The following is a 21,655-nucleotide window of genomic DNA, read 5'->3' on the forward strand; positions in this document are numbered from 1 at the left end:
CAGGGTCCCTGTGGCCTTTTCAGGAGGTCTGTGATTTTGAAACTGTATCTTCATAACACTGAAATGTTATTTGCCTCTTTCACTGTGTTGACATTTGCACTGATGGTACAAAAGCCTTGGAGGTTAATACTGCCGGTTCTTAAGCATGAGTCAAAGCAGTGGCTTCAAACTGTAGCAGTAATCTCGTACTCATCACGCCCACATTGTCAGGAAACAAGCGCTACCTATAAAAATGTGTGTTAGGAAGCAGTAAAAATTGTTAATTTTAAGTCTTTACTTTTGAGTGTCTCTGTATTCTGGGTGATGATATGGGCAATATGCATACATCGTTTCTACTGAATACCAAAGTACATCAGTTCTCTCAAGGAAAGGCACTGGTGTGATTATACTTGGGTTGCTAGCTGAACTCCTGTTTTGTTTTGTTTTTTCATGGAACATTATTTTTGAAAGCACAATTAACAAATTATTATTTGGATTTGGATATTTGGCATTCAATTCACTTTCTTGTGAATTGAAGAAGTGAACCTATCGTTTCAAGGAAAACAATGGATATGTTACCAATGCTTAAATTGGAGCCTTTACGCACAAATTAGAGTTTGGCAAAATTTGTATCCACCATCTGAGGTTGACAGCTTTCTAATACTTAAAATATTTTCTGATGAAATCCGTGGTGATATTAACAAATGGGATTTTTGAATGTTGTATGATGAAGCCACATTGCAACCAACTTTTCAAAAACTACCACTTCTTGGGATTGGATCAAATTTTCTTCATATACTTAAAAAACCACACACATGTATACCAATAGATTGAACGCAGCAGTAGAATTGGGACTCCCTTACTTACTATCCTGGTGGACAGTAAATAGATTTGCAAAACACTTTCATTAAAATATTTAATGATTTTATTTTTAAGCATATTTTTTTAAAGTTTCAGTTCTCATTTCTAATACGGTAAATATCAGTAGGTAACATATAAACAAAAGGTCTGTGGGGCCCTCAAAAGTTTGTAAGAATATTGTAAAGGGATCCTAAGGCCAAAAGCTTGAGAACTGCTGCGGTAGGCTAACGCCTATAACGGTGAAAATTCGGTGAAAATAACGGTGAAAATAACGGTGAAAATTCGCTGAGGGACCCTTTCCAATGCGGGAGAAAGAGGCCGGAATGTAGGCGTCTCCGCATCAATCCTTTTCGTTCAAAAAAGACTCAACAAGTGCAGCTCAGGGCAGCGGCGGGGTGGAGCCAAGACGGCGTCCCGGTCTCCCTGGAAACCACCTCCCGCGCTCCGTCCCTCTGCTCCTCTGATTGGAGCAGGTCGAAAAGGGGCGTGGCTTTCCTTCGTCCGCGGCCCCCTCGCAGGAACGTGTTGACGTCACACCGGACGCCGTCGCCCCGAGGCCCGCGGTTGCATCCCCCGCTGCGGCCGCTGCGCTGGGGTCGCCCTCCGAGGGCCGCGCGCTGAGCGGTTGAGCTGTTTCCCCTCCGAGGCCCGGGGTCCGGCATCTGTCCGTCCGGTCCCGGCCCGGCGCTGCCCGCCGCGTCCCCGCCGCCGCCATGGACCTGCATTTGCACCGAGCGGATTACGTGCAGGTGACCCCGAGGGGCGGGGCGGGGCGGGGCGGGGCGGCGGTGGGCCCGGCTCCCGGAGGCCGCGCTCGGTCCTCCACTTCCACGTCCGCGCGCGGGAGCAGGGCCGGTGGCGACTGCGGGGCGGGGCGCTGCCCTCGGGGCGCCCTCCTCCCGGGCAGCTCCGGCTCGTCCGCGACGGTCCACGGCGCCCGGGAAGGACGCCGGCGCCTCGGGCTCCGACGCGCCCCCCGATCGCTCTGACCCCGAGTCCCCGGCTCCCCGTCCCCTCCCCGGAGCGCCCCTGCGCCCAGACCGCAACCGAGTTCCGATCCCCGTGGACATTCGCATGGTCCTGGGACGGAGGAGGGTCCGGGGCTCGGCCAGCGCGTCGGGCCGGGGTGCACGGGTGGCCGGTCACCTGCCAGGGCGCTGTGCTGGCGCCCCCACCGGCTCCCGCCCGCCTCCCGCTGTCACCGCGCCCTGCTTTGCTCATCAAATTAAACGCCTCTGGAATAGTCCCATTTCTGTCTCCATCGCCCCCCTTTGCTCGGTACTAGAAAGGGGGCTCCCAGCCTCCAGCCCCACCTCCCCCACCTCCTGGCCGTCCTTCACGTCCCTTCCTAGACTGATGTTTCAAAGTCCAAATCCAAGGACATGCTTTTTTAAAAATATATTTTTATTTTATTGATTTTTTTACAGAGAGGAAGGGAGAGGGATAGAGAGTTAGAAACATCGATGAGAGAGAAACATCGATCAGCTGCCTCCTGCACATCTCCTACTGGGGATGTGCCGGCAACCCAGGCACGTGCCCTTGACCGGAATCGAACCTGGGACCCTTCAGTCCGCAGGCCGACGTTCTATGCACTGAGCCAAACCGGCTAGGGCCCAAGTACCTGCTCTTAAACGGTAATGCCACTCCCTGGCCTGCAGAATAACACTGTAGACGTGCACTGCCTGGGAATGCCTTCTGGGCTGGCTGTTTTCTCCAGCTGGTCTCTGGTCCTCCTCCACGCGCTCGCAGTGCACGGCTGTGCCAGTTCCCCGGGGGACGAGCCATTTTTCCTCTTCTGTCCCTTTTGTAAAACCATCTTCAGCATCAGTTTTATCGGACATCATGGCCATCAGGATATTCGGTGTTTTAGCAAAAATCTTCTTTGTTGCCTTTTTAATAATTACTCTGTGTCCAATAAAGATTTTTTAAAATTCCTTTACCAAAAAAAAAAAAAAAAAACAACAAACTTCTTTAACAACTGTATGAACTTGTTAAAAGAGGCTTCTAGAAATATTTTTTCATGAAGTAGCTTGCCAGGAAGGTCACAATTTTTTATTTTTTTTTATTTTTGGCTTGACAGCATACATTTTGACAAAGGTAAATTTTATTGTTTGCGGGTTGTTTCCTGTCTTCTGACTTTTGTGACATAGTTCATTAGATAACAAGTTCATCGCTGATAGTAATAATTACCTTGTATCACGAATGATTGCAGCGAAAAATAAAACTCACTGTGGGCTTCCCCTGCCGGTCCTGCTAATTTCTGATGTAGTGACTGAGAGGACGGCTGGGAGAGGACATTCACTGGGTGCTGCTGTGTTTCCAGGTGGGAGTGACATCTCAGAAGACCATGAAGCTGCTTCCGGCCACCAGAGGCAGCGCCACACAAAAGGTACATGCGATTTCTGCACGTCTCCTCAGCTGCAGCAGAGGAGGGGTTTGTGTTTCCTTCCTTAGCAACGAGCTATGCTTTTTACGGTGCAAATGTGAGAGTGGCAATGATAGATACCAAGTGACATTTACAAACAGTCATGTTCTAGAACATTATAATCTTACTAGTGACCCAGTGCATGGATTCGTGCACATTGAAAGGAAATTAATTAGAAGGTGGCTGGTGGGGCAGGACTGGGCGAGATGGGCCGGACACGCCCTGGAGCCAACCTCCCGCAGTCCCTCCCCAGCATCTGCAGAGTGAGCGGGGTCCCTCCGGCAGGTGGGGTCCCTGGGCCTGGCCTGTGGGGATCCGGCCACACTGGCTCTCTGACATCCCCCAAGGGGTCCCAGAGTGTGAGAGGGCACTCTGCAAAGTTGCTGTGGTACAGGGTGTGGAACGCAAACGCAAACCAGACTCGGGGCGACAGTGCCCCAGCAACAACATAACCCACGGCCGAAGGTGGAATTGTGCGGCCCCGGGAGGAATCGGGTTCCCTCCTCTTTGGTTTCGGGGTGCATCACCTGAGAACTGCCACTGCCAAGTCACTGCAGCTCCTGCATTGAGCGTCTGCCCCCTGGTGGTCAGTGTGCATCCTAGCGGCCAGTTGGTCGGTCGGACACTTAGCATATTAGCCTTTTATATATATAGATTATGCACAATTAGTAAATAGTATAAGCAAACTTATTAAAATCGTATTCTGTTTTTCTGGAAATAATTTATTCATATACTTATGTGTACCAGGTTGTGTATGTGTCTGCCAGGGTAACACATTTTATTGTAGAATATCAAACATCACATTTGGCCCTGGCCGGTGTGGTTTAGTTGGTTGAACGTTGCCCCGTGCACCTAAAGGTCCCTGGTTCACAGCAGGTCAATGTTTCTCTCTCTCTCTCCTTCCTCTCTCTAAAAATCAGTTAAAAAATACAACATGTCGCATGTATTAGTGTTGCTGGTCTCATCAGAAAAGTTAAGAATTCTGAAGCTGTCAGTCTCACAGTGGCAGATACAAGTTTTCCAAAATACAGGCAGTCCTCGGGTTACGTCGGACTCGACATATGTTGTTTCTTGGTTACTTCGCCATCTCCCATTTAGAGTATTTATATAAAAAAAAAGTTCTATCATTTCGACATATGTACATATGTGCTTTATGTTATTTATTTACCACAAGTAAATGTCAGGAATTGTTATCTTTTAAAATTTTTTTACTGTTTCACTTCATTACTGCTGTGTATGTGCTCCATGTGAGTGACGTAGGTGCTTACGTAGGTGGGTTCTGACTTACAGCGAAAATCGCATTGCGTTGCCGTAGGAACGGATCTCCGACGTCACCGAGGACCTACTGTACTGATTTTCACTTGAAAGCTCAGACTTTACCATATTAGCAAATACTGTCAGTGGTTTTCCTTTGAAATAATAAGCTCAGTTCCTCCAGTTTTTTCTTAAAGTCCACGAAATACTCATGTGTTAACAGCAGTAGTTGCTGGTTATTCCTTTCATTGTTAAAAATGTTTCTTGAAAAAAATGGATAGTGTCGCTCATCACTCAGACAATGACACAAGTGCTTGTTGGGTATACAGCAGACGTGCTTAATGCACACTTCCTATTTTTTTCACACTAAATATTAAAAAGACATGTATTCAAGGGTCAAGATTTAATAAGATTAATAATTTTTATTGCTTCATCAAGGACATTCTTACATGAAACTAGATTGTTTTTCACTTAACTCTCACTTGATGATGAAGATTACAGGTTACTGATTGTTTGGTGTCATTGTTTTATTTCTGGTCAGATACCGTTAACTTTGCCCATCAATTCTGTATCATCATTGCAAATACCAACCTAATAAAAAGGAAAATAAAGTCTTTCTTAGAAAAATGTGTTGACTGGGCAGATTCCCTAAAAGGTTCTCGTTGACTTCCATATGTCTAGGAACCCATTTTGGCAATCCCTGTAATAGATTGTTTTACAAATTATTGCGTAGTGTATTGTCAAAAAATCAAAACCTTAACTATGTGTTTTTTCAACTTTTCAAAGATCAATGAATCTGGAAATGTGAACATAATTATTTGTGAATGCTCATTGTTCTAGGGAGAAAGTCCACAATTTTCATCAGATACACAAGGGGGTTTGTGATCCCCTGTAGAAAGTTAAGAATCAGTGGCCTAAGAACAAAGTCTGCACAATATCAATGTTATTATATTTGAGACTTGTTTTATATCCTAATAGTAGGCCAATTTTGTGCTTGAAAAGAACATTTATACTTTGATTCTTGGGATGAGTGGCTTATTTACACACACACACACACACACACATATATATATATACTAGAGGCCCAGTGCACGAAATTCATGCACGGGTAGGGTCCCTATGCCTGGCCGGTGATCAGGATCGATCTGTGGGGTGACCAGCGGGGTGATCGGGACCCCTGCTCGCACCCACCTTAGCTGGCTTGGCGCTGCCCAGTCACCAGCCCTCCCCCTCCCCCGCTGCCAGTGTGTCAGGGTTTGTGGGCTGGGGGCAGCTCCTGTGTTGAGCATCTGCCCCCTGGTGGTCAGTGCATGTCATAGCAACCCACAGGTCGTTCCACTGTTCGGTTGATTTGCATATTAGGGTTTTATTATATAGGATGTTTATATATTAGATCAAAGATAATTGTTTTTCTAATCTATTTCTTTTGTCTTCTTGATCAATTTCTGAGAAAGAGATGTTAAAGTCTCCCTTTCTGTTTATTTCAGAGTAATTCATTGGCAACTTTGGATAATCGATCATTGTTAAAGCTGGGTGATGGATACATGGGAATTCATTATGATATTCTGTGTACATTTTCATATGTTAAAAGTTTTCCATTAAACAAGTTTAAAAATATCAAATCAGTCATTTTGATAATTATTTGGTAAATTTTGAAAATTAATCTTAAAATGTTCTTATGCTTCAGTTAAGAAAAAAAGAAATGACCTCCCTGCCATCCCTGTCCCTGTTCTCTTGTGCGTTTACATTGTAGGAGCAGAACATACGAGCACCTCCGTCCATAACCACTCTCCATGGCCTTCAGTTACCTTCTTCTATAATTCTTGGGAGGATTAATTTTTGAGGGGGTGTCCTAGATTTTCTGATTTCTGCTTTTAAAATCACAATTTATATATTGAGAATATTGTTGTCTCCACATATAGTTAATAGGGTATAATAATAATTGTAGATTCTCTTCCATCTATTACAGGTGGTTATTGGAGATCATGAAGGGGTAGTTTTGTGCTTTGGCATGAAGAAAGGAGAAGCAGTGGTATGTACAGCATTTTTAGGGGAAAACAAGAATTTCTAAAAGAGAAACACACCACTTATTGCATAATCCTAGGTTAAAAGTTTTCTAAAATTCAGTGAAAAATGGGTTGTGCGGGAAATAGTTATATGAAGTACGAGGCTACAGACAGCACAAGAGCCATTTGCCCGCTATTTGTGAAACACCTTTGGCAGCCTACGGTGATTTATCAGTTTTGTGTGCTGAGTAGCAAATTACCTCAAACTTAGGGGCTTAACACATGTTTATTATCTCAGTTTCTCTGGGCCAGGAATCTGGGCTCAAATTTTCACATGGCTGCAATGGAGATGCCAGTCATGCCCTATTCCCTTCCGGAGCTCAAAATCCTGTTCTAAACTCACATGGTTTTCGGCAGAATTCAGATCCTTGCTGTTGAAGGACTGAGGTCCCCACTTACTGCTGTCTGTAAGCCAGGGTGGGTCTCGGCTTCTGGAGCCCCCACAGTTCCTTGCTGGGTGGTTCTCTCCCAGGCCCTCTCACAGCATTGTGACCTGCTCGGACCAGCAGGAAAACCTGCCAGGTCTCTAAGACGCAGGCTCACATAGCACAGTGTTCCGTGGAGGTGACTGTCCCTCACCTTTGCCACTCCATGTAACCTAATCAAGGAAGTGGTTATTACAGCATCATAGCCACAGATCATAATTTACAAGGAATGGGTTTGAGATGGGAACTCTAATATTCGTTATACTTTATATGGGATTTACAAAAAGATAAAGGAAGTGAAAACCATCAGAAAATTAATATTTCCATTATTCGTATATCCTCTCATATTTTATTTTTATTATTATTATTATTTAAATCCTCACCTGAGGATATTTTTCCATTGATTTTTAGAAAGAGAGGAAGAGAGAGGGAAAGACAGAGAGAAATATCGACGTGAGAGAAACACATTGATTGGTTGCCTCCTGCACTTGCCCCGACCGGGGCCTGGGCCAGGGAGGAGCCTGCAACCAAGGTCCGTGCCCTTGATCAGAATCGAACCCGGGACCCTTTGTTCTGTAGGCCGACGCTTTATCCACTGAGCCACACCAGCTAGGGCTTCCTCTCAGATATTTTAAAGTCACAGAAGAGAAGAATCTGATGCCAGGAATAAAATGGAGAATAAGCAGGAAGAAACTAATACCAATGTTGTTTCCCATTCAATAGAGAAGTAGTAAGTGAAGGTTTCCAGTAAATTATGTAGTTATTTATACTACTGACATTTATAAAAATTATAGAGAAACTAGGAGAGGTTAGTTTTAAAAAGAAGATTCAGTGTAACAACATGTCCATTGGAACCAGGGGGGGGAATCTTGTGAAAATGCAGATTCTCATTGTGTAGACCTGGGGTTGGGCCTGAGGTTCTGCATTTTTACAAAGTAGTGATGTAATGCCCCTGTTCAGCGAGCTCTACTCTGAGTTGCAAGGGTTTAGGTTTTAATGATGTCACTGAAATATGTGTGGGAAATTATTCCAGAATTTCAAGATATTTAGCAAAAAACCCAGAAGACCTACTGAAATAAATTTGTTTGTATCTAAAAGTATTTCTATATAGTAGAACTATAGTATTTTTGTAAATTTAAAATGCCAGCTTTTTTACAGTAAAGGAAAATGCTCTTAGTAACTTTGTCTACTTAATTTCACCCCATGATTCCTGCAGGCAGTGTTCAAGACTTTACCGGGGCAGAAGATCGCAAGACTGGAGCTAGGAGGCATTCTTAACACACCCCAGGAGAAAATTTTTGTTGCTGCGGGATCTGAGATTCGAGGTTTCACAAAAAGAGGAAAACAGTTCCTCTCTTTTGAAACAAACCTCACTGAAAGCATTAAAGCTATGTATGTTTATTCTCTTTTTTAATATTTCTTTTTACATTTTTAACATTTTGGAAAGGTGACAAACATTTGATTAAATATCATACCGTAACAGGTTTTCTGGGAAATAAAATTGACTAAAGGTATTTTATTATTCGGAAATTAAATTTGACCTAGAATCAGTATAAAATCAATGGGTTATTGAAATGTTTTCTTGTTAAGGCTTTTATAGTATTTATACATTTATTCTATTTTCTTTTAATATATTTTATTGATTTCAGAATAGGAGGGAGAGGGAGAGAGATAGAAACATCAATGATGAGAGAGAATCATTGATCAGCTGCCTCCTGCACACCCCACACTGGGGATCGAGCCTGACCAGGCATGTGCTCTGACCAAGAATTGAACTGTGACCCCCTGGTTCATAGGTCGATGCTCAACCACTGAGCCATGCCAGCTGGACTACATTTATTTTTGACTGGTTGACTCAGTTATGATTTATAAGCAAGGGATAAAAGAAAAAAGTGGAAGAAATCTCTAGATGTTTAAGTTTCTGTTTCTTTGCTGTGTCTGATAGTTCCCGTTTCAAGGTAGCATCATTTTCTCGGAAGGCTAGCCATCAAAGTTGATGACTACCAATAGGGTATAATTTCAGGTGGATCAGGTAAGACTCTAAGTGAAAAATAGCTTTCAGTGGTTTCCTGATGCAGTTAAAATGTTAGGTTTTGAATCTTGGGAAGGGCTTTAAAGTTCAACTCATCTGTTTCTCAAACCTGCTACTTAGGAGAAGCGCCTAGAAGCCTGAATCAAGAGATTCCTTGCCTGGCCGGCATGGCCAGTGGTTGAGCTTTGATCTATGAACTAGGAGGTTGGGGTTCAATTCCCATCAAGCACATGCCCTGGTTGCCTAGATTGCAGCTCGATCCCCACTAGGGGGCGTGCAGGAGGCAGCCAATCGATGATTCTCTCTCATCATTGATGTTTCTGTCTCCCTCCCTCTCCTTTCCTCTCTGAAATTAATTTTTAAAATATATTTTTAATTAATTAATTAATTATCTTAGAAAGAGCGATTCCTTGTCCTATGTTGTACCTGCAGAATCAGGTACTAGGAGTAGGTTGAAAGAAGACAGTCCTTCATCTGAATCTGATGCAGCCTCGATGTGTCAGCAGCCAGGCCTCGGTTGGAAAAGTACTGGTTCAGTCCAGAGTTCTGCGTATGCACAGCTCTCTGTTCCATGCACGCACATGCCCTGACTTCAGGGCTGCAAAGCCTGAGCTTGGTGAGATTAGATAAGAATTAAACAATGGCAAGTGGAAGTACATTCAGAGCTTTAGCAAAAATATAGTACTTTTGAAATGCTTTTGTAGACAGACATGGCCAATGAGGACTGTGAAATACTACAATCAAAGTAATAAGTAGTTATTAACATGCCTCCACATTTAGAAAGGTATGTGGAGCCCTATCTGGTTTGGCTCAGTGGATAGAGTGTCGGCCTGTGGACTGAAGGGTCCCGGGTTTGATTCCGGTCAAGGGCACATGCCCCGATTGTGGGCTCAATCCCCGGTGGGGGGGGGGGTGCGGGAGGCAGCCAATCAGTGATCCTCTCTCATCATTTTTGTTTCTATCTTTCCCTCTCCCTTCCTCTCTGAAATCAATAAAAATATATTTTTTTAAAAAAGGTATATAGACAGTGTTCCCCCCAATATTTCCAGTACCCACCTGGGACCATGCATAGTTTTTACAATATTACTGACTACCTTCCCTATGCTGTACTTTATATACCCATGGCTATTTTGCAATAAAGAGTCTAGTTTTTATTTTTTTTAATATATTTTTATTGGTTTTAGAGAGGAAGGGAAAAGGAGAGTGAGAAACATCAATGATGAGACACAATCATTGATCGGCTGCTTCCTGCACACTTCCTACTGGGGATTGAGCCTGCAACCCGTGCATGTGCCCTGACCAGGAATCAAACCATGACTTCCTGGTTCATGGATCCATGCTCAACCACTGAGCCACACCAGCTGGGCATTTCTTTTTTAGAGAGAGTGGAAGGGAGCGGGAGAGACAGAGAGAGAAACATCGATATGAGAGAGAGACATTAATTGGTTGCCTTCTGCACACACCCTGACCAGGCCTGCGATTGGACCTGCATTGGAGGCACGTGCCCCTGACTGGAATAGATCCAGGGACCCTTCAGTCCACGGGCTGACACTCAACCATTGAGCCATACTGGCCGGGGCTAGGAGTCTGGTTTTTATTTATTTTATTTTTTTTAATATATTTTATTTATTGTTTACAGAGAAGAAGGGAGAGGGATAGAGAGTTAGGAACATCAATCAGCTGCCTCCTACACATCCCCTACTGGGGATGTGCCCACAACCAAGGTACATGCCCTTGACTGGAATCGAACTTGGGACCCTTTGGTCCGCAGGCCGACGCTCTATCCACTGAGCCAAACCGGTTAGGGCTAGGAGTCAGGTTTTTAAACTGTTTTTACTGGAGTGGCAGAGGTGGATGAAAAGGCTGTTTACTTAATTTTTTAAAAATGATCTGAAAATCCACATATTTATAAGGTTGCTAAGAAAACAAGGTTATAACTTAAAAATATTCAGTAAGGAAATTGACACCTATAAATGGGTTACCACCCCCACTTGCTTTCTGGCTTAATGTTTCCATGTATCTCACTTTTGTCAACGATAGTGATTGCCAAGCAGTACTGTGGACAATGCAATGCAAATATAATACAGATGAATTTCAAATGAAATTACAAATAATAAAAAAAGATGTGAAATTTCATTACGTGGATAGAAATGATAGGCAGCGTCACAAAGTAAGGCCACCTGAGCAATAATTAAAGAAGAGAAAATCAATGAGGATTATTATAGGATAAGGAATAATCTTGGTATCAAAATGTTCTAAGTACACCTTAGAGGTGAATAACTGAATCCTTCAAGTAAAACCTCAGTAGCCCTAACTGGTTTGGCTCAGTGGATAGAGCATCAGCCTGCAGACTGAAGGGTCCCGGCTTCTATTCTAGTCAAGGGCACATGCCCGGGTTGCGGGCTCGAACCCCAGTGTGGGGCGTGCAGGAGGCAGCCGGTCAATGATTCTCTCATCATTGATGTTTCTATCTCCCTCTCCTTCCTCTCTGAAATCAATAAAAATATATTTTTAAAAAATAATTTTTAAGAAAACCTTAGTAACCTCTTTATGATCGCATGGTAATAGCAGGAGTGGAAGATACACACTAGTCGATAAATTTTTTCAAAAAACTTCAGCTGCTCCACTGACAACTGGATTCAGTCTTGCAATTTAGAACATAGTTGTGATTATTGCCTAAACTGTACTCAATATGGTTTGAAATGCACTTGTTTTCATTTCTTTTTTTCAAAATAAAATTCTGATGAAGGCATTTTTCCCACTGTTATCATTTAAAGTAGATTCTCTTCAAATAGCCTTTTCTAGCCTTTTGTAGGTGTTGTAGTAAGAAAGCTAACGCCAGCGTTAAAAACCACCTGAGTTGCAGTCCACTCCACTGCCTGCTAGCTGTGCGCCATGAGGCAAGTTTCTGAACATTTTATTTTCACCTGTGAAGAGGGACGGTCATGGTCCTTATTACACAGTTCGAGGACTGAGCCGACGCGTGTGAATCACTCAGGGCAGTGCTCCCACAGAGTGCGCATTCAAACAGTTACTTTTGGACACATTTTTTATCTTCAGATATGGATGATTGTCATTATCTTGTCTTTTCAGTTTTCAAAATCAGTGCTATGCCAAAAAGCTAGAAATAAGTGGGGAGAGATGAAAAAACCTGTTTAAGTTTGTGATCAAATGATAGTAACGCCGTATAAAGAAGCTTTTATTTTTACATGTGCAAAAAATTAGTTTTTTATGCTTATGCTTTAAAAGATAGATGTTTTAAAGTACTTTCCATGTTCTCAGGCACATATCTGGCTCAGACCTCTTCCTCAGTGCGAGCTACATCTACAGCCATTATTGTGACTGCAAAGACCAGCATTATTACCTTTCCGGGGACAAAATCAATGACGTCATCTGCCTTCCCGTGGAGCGACTGCCGCACCTGACCCCGGTGCTGGCCTGCCAGGACCGGCTTCTCCGCGTGTTACAGGTGGCTAGTATTTGCATCTTTATAATTTTTCATCTTTTAGGTAAATGGATATTGATAAAACCATGTCTACTTAAGGTAAATTATTTTAGTGGTTACTATCATTTTAAATGCCCTACTTAAAATTATATCTGGAAGTTTTTTAAAAAATGTTTTAATTTATAACTAATTTTGTTTACTTGAGGCAAATGTGTTCAGATCTTTGGCAAGTTTTTAGAGAGGCATATATGGAAAAAAGGGTAATTTCCCGCCCCCGCATGACTTTGGGCTAATACAGTCGGAATGGAGTACCTTAACTACAAAAACCCTTCCCAGTTTTTCTTTTCCTTTTTTTTCCTTTTCCCATCACTCTCCCCTCTCCCAACAAATAAAATTAAAGGAGGGAATTGGTTTGGGGAGAGGTTTTGGGCTTTAAAGGGACGTTGAGGTCAGGGTTGTGTCATTGAGTTTCTCCTGTTTGTGACGGTATTGGAACAGAATGAGCACTCAGCAGATGCTGGTTAGACGAGTGAGTGATGGAGGGAAAACTAAAAGCCATAATTGGCTAAAACAACTGCTTGAGGCCATTGTTACCAGTCATGACGGCTAGAACCATGTCAACTATGTCTTCTTGAAAGTAACTTTTCAGCCCTGGCTGATGTGGCCTCGTTGGTTGGGCATCGTCCCGTGCACTGAAAAGTTGCTGGTTCGATTCTGGGTCAGTGCACATGCCCAGGTTGTGGGCTCGATCCCCCGTAGGAGGTAGCAGCCACTCTCACATTGATGTTTCTCTTTCTCCTTCTCCATTCCTCTCTCTCTAAAAATCAATAAAAATATTTTTTAGAAAAGAACGTAATTTTTCAATAAAATACACACACCAAGACCCATAAAATAAAGTTTAAGTGCAAATAACATGTAACAGGTGTATTAATTGGTTCAGAAACAGGTCGATGATAGTGCAGTGAACGAAAGTCGAGCTGTTTATTCCATTCGACCCCTGGGATTTCATAGCCAGGTGGCCATTTCTTGGCACCAGCCCTTTTATAAAAGGGAAAGTTCAGTGGTTCTGTGAGATTTTATTTTTCCCTAAGGTGAATTAAAGTAATGCTGAAGGCTCATTCTAGAGACTGGAGAGATTCATTTCTCCCTCGCCTGTGCTCCCAGATAGGAGTCGTTTGAATAAGGTTTTTTAGGAGCTGGCTGGCATTCGATTAGAGACTGATGTGGCTGAATTCTAGGATTCTGCTATGTTTACAAGAAGAGCTCCATATGCTTATTGGAGAGGGAAAAAAAACCCCAAGGGTTTATGGAAAGCAAAAAGTTGTAGTCTTCCCTCTGCCCTGCACACTTCTCCCTGCTCCCCATCTGCCTTGCTAGGCGGCTGCTGCGCCAGAGGTACCTTTTGTGTTTATATAGTTACTAAGAGGCCCGGTGCACAAAATTTGTGCACTCTGGGAGGAGGGGGATCCCTCAGCCTGGCCTGCACCCTCTCGAAGTCTGAGAGCCCTCGGGGGATGTCCGACTTCTGGCTGAGTGGCGCTCCCTTGTGGGAGTGCACTGACCCCGGGGGGACAGCTCCTGCATTGAGCATCTTCCCCTGGTGGTCAGTGTGCGTCATAGCAACCAGTCATTCCACCATTCCGGTGATTTGCATATTAGCCTTTTATTATATAGGATATGTAGATGTCTGTAAATTTTTTAATGTTATCCTATATAATAAAAGCCTAATATGCTAAGTGTCCGGTCGTCTGTTCAACCAATTAAAGCGTAATATGCTAATGATATGCTAAGGCCACTCAACCACTCACTATGATGTGCACTGACCACCAGGGGGCAGATGCTTCGACTGGTAGGTTAGCTTATTGCTGGGGTCCGGCCGATTGGGACTGAGCGAGATGGGCCGGACATGCCCTGGAGCCCTCCTGTGGTCCCTCCCTGGCTGGTCAACCTCGCATGTCCCTCCCTGATCCCGATCATGCACCCAGTAAGGGTCCCTCAGCCTGGCCTGCACCCTCTCGCAATCCGGGACCCCTCAGGGGATATTGGAGAGCTGGTTTTGGCCAGGCCGAGGGACCCCACTGGTGCATGAATTCGTGCACCAGGCTCTAGTTTTAAATAAAAGCTAAAGCATATGGCTCTCTTGCATATTCTAAATGTATTTAAAATTTTTTCCTCCAATTTGCCAATTTCTTGGTCATGGAGTGATATATCATAGATGTTCTTTCCATGTGAGTATGAGTACTTCTGCCTCATTCTTTATAGTTTCACAAATACTATGCACTTAGTAAAAGCATTCCAAGTGGCAAAATGGAAAAAGAGACAAAGGACCTAACTTGTTTCCTCGTCTAAATAGATAGCAGGTCCTCCTGCCTCTCACTGGACGGGTTTTGGAAATACCCAAAGGCAAGGCCAGAACTTTTCCTAGGAAGTAACTGCCGGCCTGTCCGCACATTCAAATGCGCTCTTTGTTCGCGGATAGAAGCAAAATGTTCCTGGTTAGTTTTGTTAGGAAACTGACCAGTGACAGGTTTTCAGACAAACAGAGGAGTTAAAATGAAAAGCATTGAAAGTGGAGGATATTTTAAATATTTATCTTCTTAATCTTTACACTTTATATATATTTTACTTTAAAATGAACCAGGAGGTCACTGTTTGATTCCTGGTCAGGGCACATGCCTAAGTGGCTGGCTCAATCCCCAGTAGGGGGCGTGTGGGAGGCAGCCAATCAGTGATTCTCTCTCATCATTGATGTTTCTATCTCTCCCTTTCCTTTCCTCTCTGAAATCAATAAAAAAATACTTAAAAAATAAAATAAAACGAATTAACACATGCAGAATTGCTAACATGCAAGTTAATATTCGCAACCTAATTTTTTCTGCAGTTTTATTCCAGAGTTCATTGGGAGTATTGATGTTATCTCTGAGTGCCTATGTTCTTTTAAATTTGTATTCTGGCCCTGGCCGGGTGGCTTAGTTGGTTAGAGTGTCATCCCGTACACCAAAAGGTTGCTGGTTCGACCCCTGGTCAGGTGCGTATGAGAGGGAACTAGTTGATGGTTTTTTCTCTCTCCCTTCCTCTCTCTAAAAATCAATTAAAAAAAAAAAAAAGAAGATTTAAAATAAAGAAAAAAAAATTTTTTTTAAATTGTATTCTGTTTGTTTTAAAATACGTGTTCTCCTTCAGGGATCAGACGTGGTATTTGAAATTGAAGTTTCTGGCCCACCTACTGTCTTAGCTCTACACAATGGAAATGGCGGTAATTAGCATTTCATTTTTCACAGTCAGATAAGGGAGTGCCTTATGTGAAGTCAAGGTATTTCAGGTATTAATCATTTAACCGTATATAAAGTGAAAATGGGAGCTTGTGGAAGGAACATGAACTGGAACTGAGATGGTGGTTATCTGACAACTTGCCAGCCACTAACAGTAATGAGTTATTGCACGAATTTTGAGTGTTCACATCTTAAAATTAGATAAGGAAGAGTCTCACCGCTAATGGTTATAAAATGATATGAGTATATAACCATCCTCCCAAATTAAGTTTTCTGTCTCTATATATTATTTTTTAAATGAGATTTTACCTGAAAGGCAATATATGTGAAAACATTTTAATTTGAAAGAGATGCGTTGTGGGTAAGCTGATGTCGGCTGTACCTGTGACCAGGTGACTCTGGAGAAGACGTGTTGTTTGGAACGTCAGATGGAAAACTTGGGCTCGTTCAGATCACTGCGCCCACGCCAGCACACAAGTGGGAAATTCAAAATGAGAAAAAGAGGGGAGGTATGTTTTTTATGTTGTTCAGATTCTGAAATTTTGGTAATTATTGAATAAAGTATCTTAGATTATATAATTCATTCTCTTTTATTCATTCAGAGAATGTATATAGAAGACTTGGCAATTCACAGAGCTACCTCAGCTGTATTTACTATTTGTTTATTTATTGGGTCTATCATATTTTTGGTATAATTTGTTAAAAATAAGACATGCTGCCGAAACCGGTTTGGCTCAGTGGATAGAGCGTTGGCCTGCGGACTGAAAGGTCCCAGGTTCGATTCCGGTCAAGGGCATGTACCTGGGTTGCGGGCACATCCCCAGTGGGAGATGTGAGGAGGCAGCTGGTCGATGTTTCTCTCTCATCGATGTTTCTAACTCTCTATCTCTCTCCCTTCCTCTCTGTAAAAAATCAATAAAATATATATATAAAAAAAAAGACATGCTAATAGTAATTTGGAATGGATCGGCTCTAATGGGCTAGTGTCCATCTATAACATCATTCTATGCTCAAATACACTTTGCATTGTTTGGTATAGGGGATAAATTAGAATTTGGGGGTACTGGTTTGAAGCAAGGAAGAAGTGCATGAGGGAACTATTTCTGTTTTCTCAGGAATATATACATTCTAAGGGTAACTTGTATCTGACGTGGCAGGTAGTGAGATGGCTGTTGATAAGGACAGCATGTCCATTCATGTATTTATTCCTTCAACAAACACTTGTTAGGGATGACAAAGGATAAACAAATAAGATAGCTTCAAGTAGTCAGTCACCTGCAGAAAATGTAACAGAATGACGATGGGTAGAAGGAGGAGGGCTTCCTTTAGACTGATGGGTGGTCATGGAAGGTGTCTTATCAGAGGTGAAATTTGAGCTCAGATCTGATTGATAAGAGAAGGAGTTGGTCAGAAGACTTGAGGCAGAGGTAAACATGGTTCGTTTGAAAAGCGTTCGGAAGACCAGTGTGACCACACGCCTTAGCATGGCCTGAGATGAAATCAGAGGGGTAGGGAAGGGCCAAGTCATGTAGGTCTTTGTGAGTCTTGGAAAAGGGTTTGAATTTAATCGAAGTGCAGTGGGACGTCAAACAAAAAACGCTCCATGGAGAATGGATTTCGAAGGAAGCGGGTGAAAATTGGAAGCACCGAAGTCAGTTTGGAAATCACTGTTGTCGTTGTTATAATTTCTCCTGGTCTAGGCTCGAGATACAGCAGCCTGGACTAGGCTAATGGTAGTTGCAAATGGAAAGTAGGTAGAGTTCATAGAATTTGCTCATGTGTTTGTTGCGGAAGTGAGAAAAAGAGAAGAGTTAGAGATGTAGTCTAGATTTTTGGCCTGAGCAACGAGGTGGTATCAGACCGAGATGAGGAGAGGCTAGAGAAAGAGCATTATTACTGGCGTGTGACACGGGTGCCAGGAGAGTTTGGTCGGGGGCTTGGAAAGTTTGAGGTGCAAATGGTGTCTCAGAGAAGAGGCTGAGGAGGGACTTCGCTATGTAAGTCTGGAGAGAGGCAGAGCTGGGGTGGAAATTGGGGAGCCGTTGCCATGTGGACTCTATTTAAAGCCTTAGAAATAGACGAATGGGGAGAGACGAAAGGGATGGGTACCTGTTGTGCTCAGTTATTCAGTGTGTTTTTCTCCATCCTATTTTTTAATTCTTACTTGGCATGAAGTTAACTACACTATAGTATTATTAATAACTTCTCTTTTCATTTTTAAAGGCATTTTGTGTGTTGACAGCTTTGACATTATGGGGGATGGAGTTAAAGATTTGCTTGTTGGGAGAGATGACGGAATGGTGGAAGTGTACAGTTTCAACAATGCCAATGAGCCTGCTCTGCGCTTTGATCAAGTAAGTTCATTGTTCAAGGCTGTGTGCTTCTTACTGATCAAATCACTCATTATAGACGTGGCTGTGATGGTCGGGTTTTCTTAAATGAAACATATTAAAATCTTGTGTTTGGCTTGAAATATTGCTGCTTTAAAAATATTGCCCTAGCCGGTGTGGCTCAGTGGATGGAGCGTCGGCCTGCGGACTGAAGGGTCCCAGGTTCGATTCCGGCCAAGGGCATGTACCTTGGTTGCGGGCACATCCCCGGTGGGGAGTGTGCAGGAGGCAGCTGATCAATGTTTCTAACTCTTTATCCCTCTCTCTTCCTCTCTGTAAAAAACCAATAAAATATATTAAAAAAATAAAAATATTGCTGCTTTGAGATGCTACAAACTCTTCTCTAGGCGACTCCTGTGTTGCCTTCCAGCTGAATAATAAATTACTCTGCATTTGGCTTCTAAATATTGTATATCTAAGTATTAAATATGTTGCCTTAGTTTCTATAATGCAAAATAGGTTACAGGAGTAACGTGTTTGGTAACATAAATGAGGCTGTTGTTGGGAAGCAGTGAGGTCGCAGGGGGAAGCTTGGGGTTGTGAGGACGATGTAAGATTGTCCGTGAGCAGAGGGAAGAGCCGCCCCTTCCCTGGGGTCTCCCTGAGGCTCCGCTGGGGAAGAAGGACGACCAGGTGAGAGTGTTTAGTTCACAAATTGTACGTGTCATCAGGCCTGTCATCCCCGGGCACAGAGGCGCAGGAGGAGCGTCTGGCATCAGCGCCTCTTTCGTGTTCGTGAAGCGATTTCTCTCGTCCGGGTCTCCCTCCTGCCTCGGCCACAGCTCAGTATCAGCTTTTCTCTTTCTCTCAGTGGTACCTCCTACTCTCAGCTTCAGGTGCCCATCAGCAAATACAAACGCCTTGGTGTATAGATAAAGTGTATCATATCGGGAATAGAGATAAAAGTACTGTACAACTTAGTTTCCAGATTTACTTCCTATTTGTTCATCTTTGGTGTAAAAAATCCTCCTGCTAATGATGCAAAAAATAGTTTAGGCTTAAAAATATATACTAATTCTTTGTAGTTGTTGTTGTCCTGTTTTTTTCTCAACCCCCCAGAAACTTTCCCGTTTGGGCCTCAGTCTCCCTGTGACTTGGGTCCCAGATCCCAGTGCGGACAGCGTGTCCCTCCCGTGGGCCCGGCACCGGGAAGCCTGCCTCCCACTCCCTCCTCCTGTCCCTCTGCGGACGGGGCGCTGCTCTCGGCTTATGTTAAGGCTGCAGATGAGCTGCCTCACTTGCCCTCGTGTTGTCACTCTCTTCATCGTTTTCCTATCAGGAGAGGCTCTTATCTGCACTGGTTAAGGAGCCAATCAGAGAAAGAATATATGTATACACCTTAAGCATGATGCTTTTAGTTAACTTATCTACTCATTTGCTAGTATTTTGAGGAATGAGCAAGGTCTTTGTGAGTTTATTTCCCTGACTGGCATTCCATGTTGTTATTTACATAAACAATATCTATACTGTATTATCTAGCATCTCCGGTTTTACTCTTATTTTTTAATATATTTTTATTGATTTCAGAGAGCAAGGGAGAGGGAGAGAGAGATAGAAACATCAGTGATGAGAGAATCATTGATCGGCTGCCTCCTGCACGCCCCACACTGGGGATCCAGCCCGCAACCGGGGCATGTGCCCTGACATATTTTTTAAAAAATATTTTGTTATTGCTCTAGCTGGTTTGGCTCAGTGGATAGAGCGTTGGCCTGTGGACTGAAGGGTCCCAGGTTTGATTGCAGTCAAGGGCACATGCCTGGGTTGCAGGCTTGATCCCCAGTAGGGGGTGTGCAGGAGGCAGCTGATCAATGATTCTCTCTTACCATTTTTTTTTTTTATGGTACATATTATAAGTCTTTTTTTTATTTTTTATTTTTATTTTTTTATTAAATCTTTATTTTTCCCTCCATAACTCCCCTCCTTTTAGCTCCCACCCCACCCTCCGCCCTCACTCCCCACCCACTGTCCTCATCCATAGGTGCACGATTTTTGTCCAGTCTCTTCCCGCATCTCCCACACCCCTTTTCCCCCCAAGAATAGTCAGTCCATTCCCTTTCTATGTCCCTGATTCTATTATAATCACCAGTTCATTCTGTACATCAGGTTATTTCTTCACTTGATTCTTAGATTCACTTGTTGATAGATGCATGTTTGTTGTTCATAATTTTTATCTTTACCTTTTTCTTCTTCTTCCTCTTCTTAAAGGATACCTTTCAGCATTTCATATAATGCTGGTTTGGTGGTGATGAACTCCTTTAGCTTTTCCTTATCTGTGAAGCTCTTTATCTGACCTTCAATTCTGAATGATAGCTTTGCTGGATAAAGTACTCTTGGTTGTAGGTTCTTGGTATTCAGCACTTTGAATATTTCTTGCCACTCCCTTCTGGCCTGCAAAGTTTCTGTTGAGAAATCAGCTGACAGTCATATGGGTATTCCCTTGTAGGTAATTGAGTCTCTTTCTCTTGCTGCTTTTAAGATTCTCTCTTTGTCTTTTGCTCTTGGCATTTTAATGATGATGTGTCTTGGTGTGGTCCTCTTTGGATTCCTTTTGTTTGGGGTTCTCTGTGCTTCCTGGACCTATAAGTCTATTTCTTTCACCAGGTGGGGGAAGTTTTCTGTCATTATTTCTTCAAATAGGTTTTCAATATCTTGCTCTCTCTCATCTTCTGGTACCCCTATAATTCTGATGTTGGTACGTTTGAAGCTGTCCCAGAGGCTCCTTACACTATCTTCGTATTTTTGGGTTCTTTTTTCATTTTGCTTTTCTGGTTGGGTGTTTCTTGCTTCTTCGCATTTCAAATCTTTGACTTGATTCTTGCGCTCCTCTGGTTTGCTGTTGGGAGTCTGTATAATATTCTTTATTTCAGTCAGTGTATGCTTACCTTCTAGATGGTCCTTTATCACACCATCGAGGGTCTCATTAGATTTCCTGTACATCTCATCAAGTTTATCGACAGACTCTAGAAGCCTCTTGAGAGACCTCAAAAGTGTGGTTCTGAACTCAATATCCTCCCTTGATAGTTTTGTCCTGTTTCTTTGTCTCCGCATTTTTTTTTTTTTATATTTTATTGATTTTTTACAGAGAGGAAGGGAGAGAGATAGAGAGTTAGAAACATCGATGAGAGAGACATCGATCAGCTGCCTCCTGCACATCTCCTACTGGAGATGTGCCCGCAACCCAGGTACATGCCCCTGACCGGAATCGAACCTGGGACCCTTCAGTCCGCAGGCCGACGCTCTATCCTCCGAGCTAGACCTGTCTCTCTGTCTCCGCATTTTTTACGCTTTCTTGGTACACCCCCTAGTGGTCTTTGTGCGCAGTCTGGTTGTAGTTAAGCCTTGATTGTTATAGTTAATAGTAGAGGGATTTGACCTCCAGGCCGACTGGCTGTGATAATCAGCTGTGTCTGCAGTGGAAGAACTTGTGTCCTCTAGGGAGGTGCTAATCTAGCCTTTGCCTGAGGCTATCTGGCAAATGCCTCTGTGCAGGGCTTGGGCGGGGCGGG

General features: G+C 43.2%; 1 protein-coding gene across 1 annotated transcript in view; it reads left to right on the top strand.

Annotated features, from left to right (window-relative positions):
• Positions 1–1,359: 1,359 nt before the first annotated feature.
• BBS7 (Bardet-Biedl syndrome 7) overlaps positions 1,360–21,655 on the top strand; it is a 46,983-nt gene continuing 26,687 nt past the window's right edge. Inside the window, exons 1-8 of the mRNA XM_006106344.3 lie at positions 1,360–1,589; positions 3,164–3,229; positions 6,489–6,551; positions 8,227–8,402; positions 12,325–12,511; positions 15,671–15,743; positions 16,152–16,268; positions 17,983–18,113. Coding sequence (XP_006106406.1) covers positions 1,554–1,589; positions 3,164–3,229; positions 6,489–6,551; positions 8,227–8,402; positions 12,325–12,511; positions 15,671–15,743; positions 16,152–16,268; positions 17,983–18,113 — 849 coding nt within the window. The 5' untranslated portion in view covers positions 1,360–1,553. The remainder of the gene's footprint in view (positions 1,590–3,163; positions 3,230–6,488; positions 6,552–8,226; positions 8,403–12,324; positions 12,512–15,670; positions 15,744–16,151; positions 16,269–17,982; positions 18,114–21,655) is intronic.

Source organism: Myotis lucifugus, unplaced genomic scaffold (genome assembly GCF_000147115.1).
Source record: "Myotis lucifugus unplaced genomic scaffold, Myoluc2.0 scaffold_809, whole genome shotgun sequence".
Classification (NCBI taxonomy): Eukaryota; Metazoa; Chordata; class Mammalia; order Chiroptera; family Vespertilionidae; genus Myotis; species Myotis lucifugus.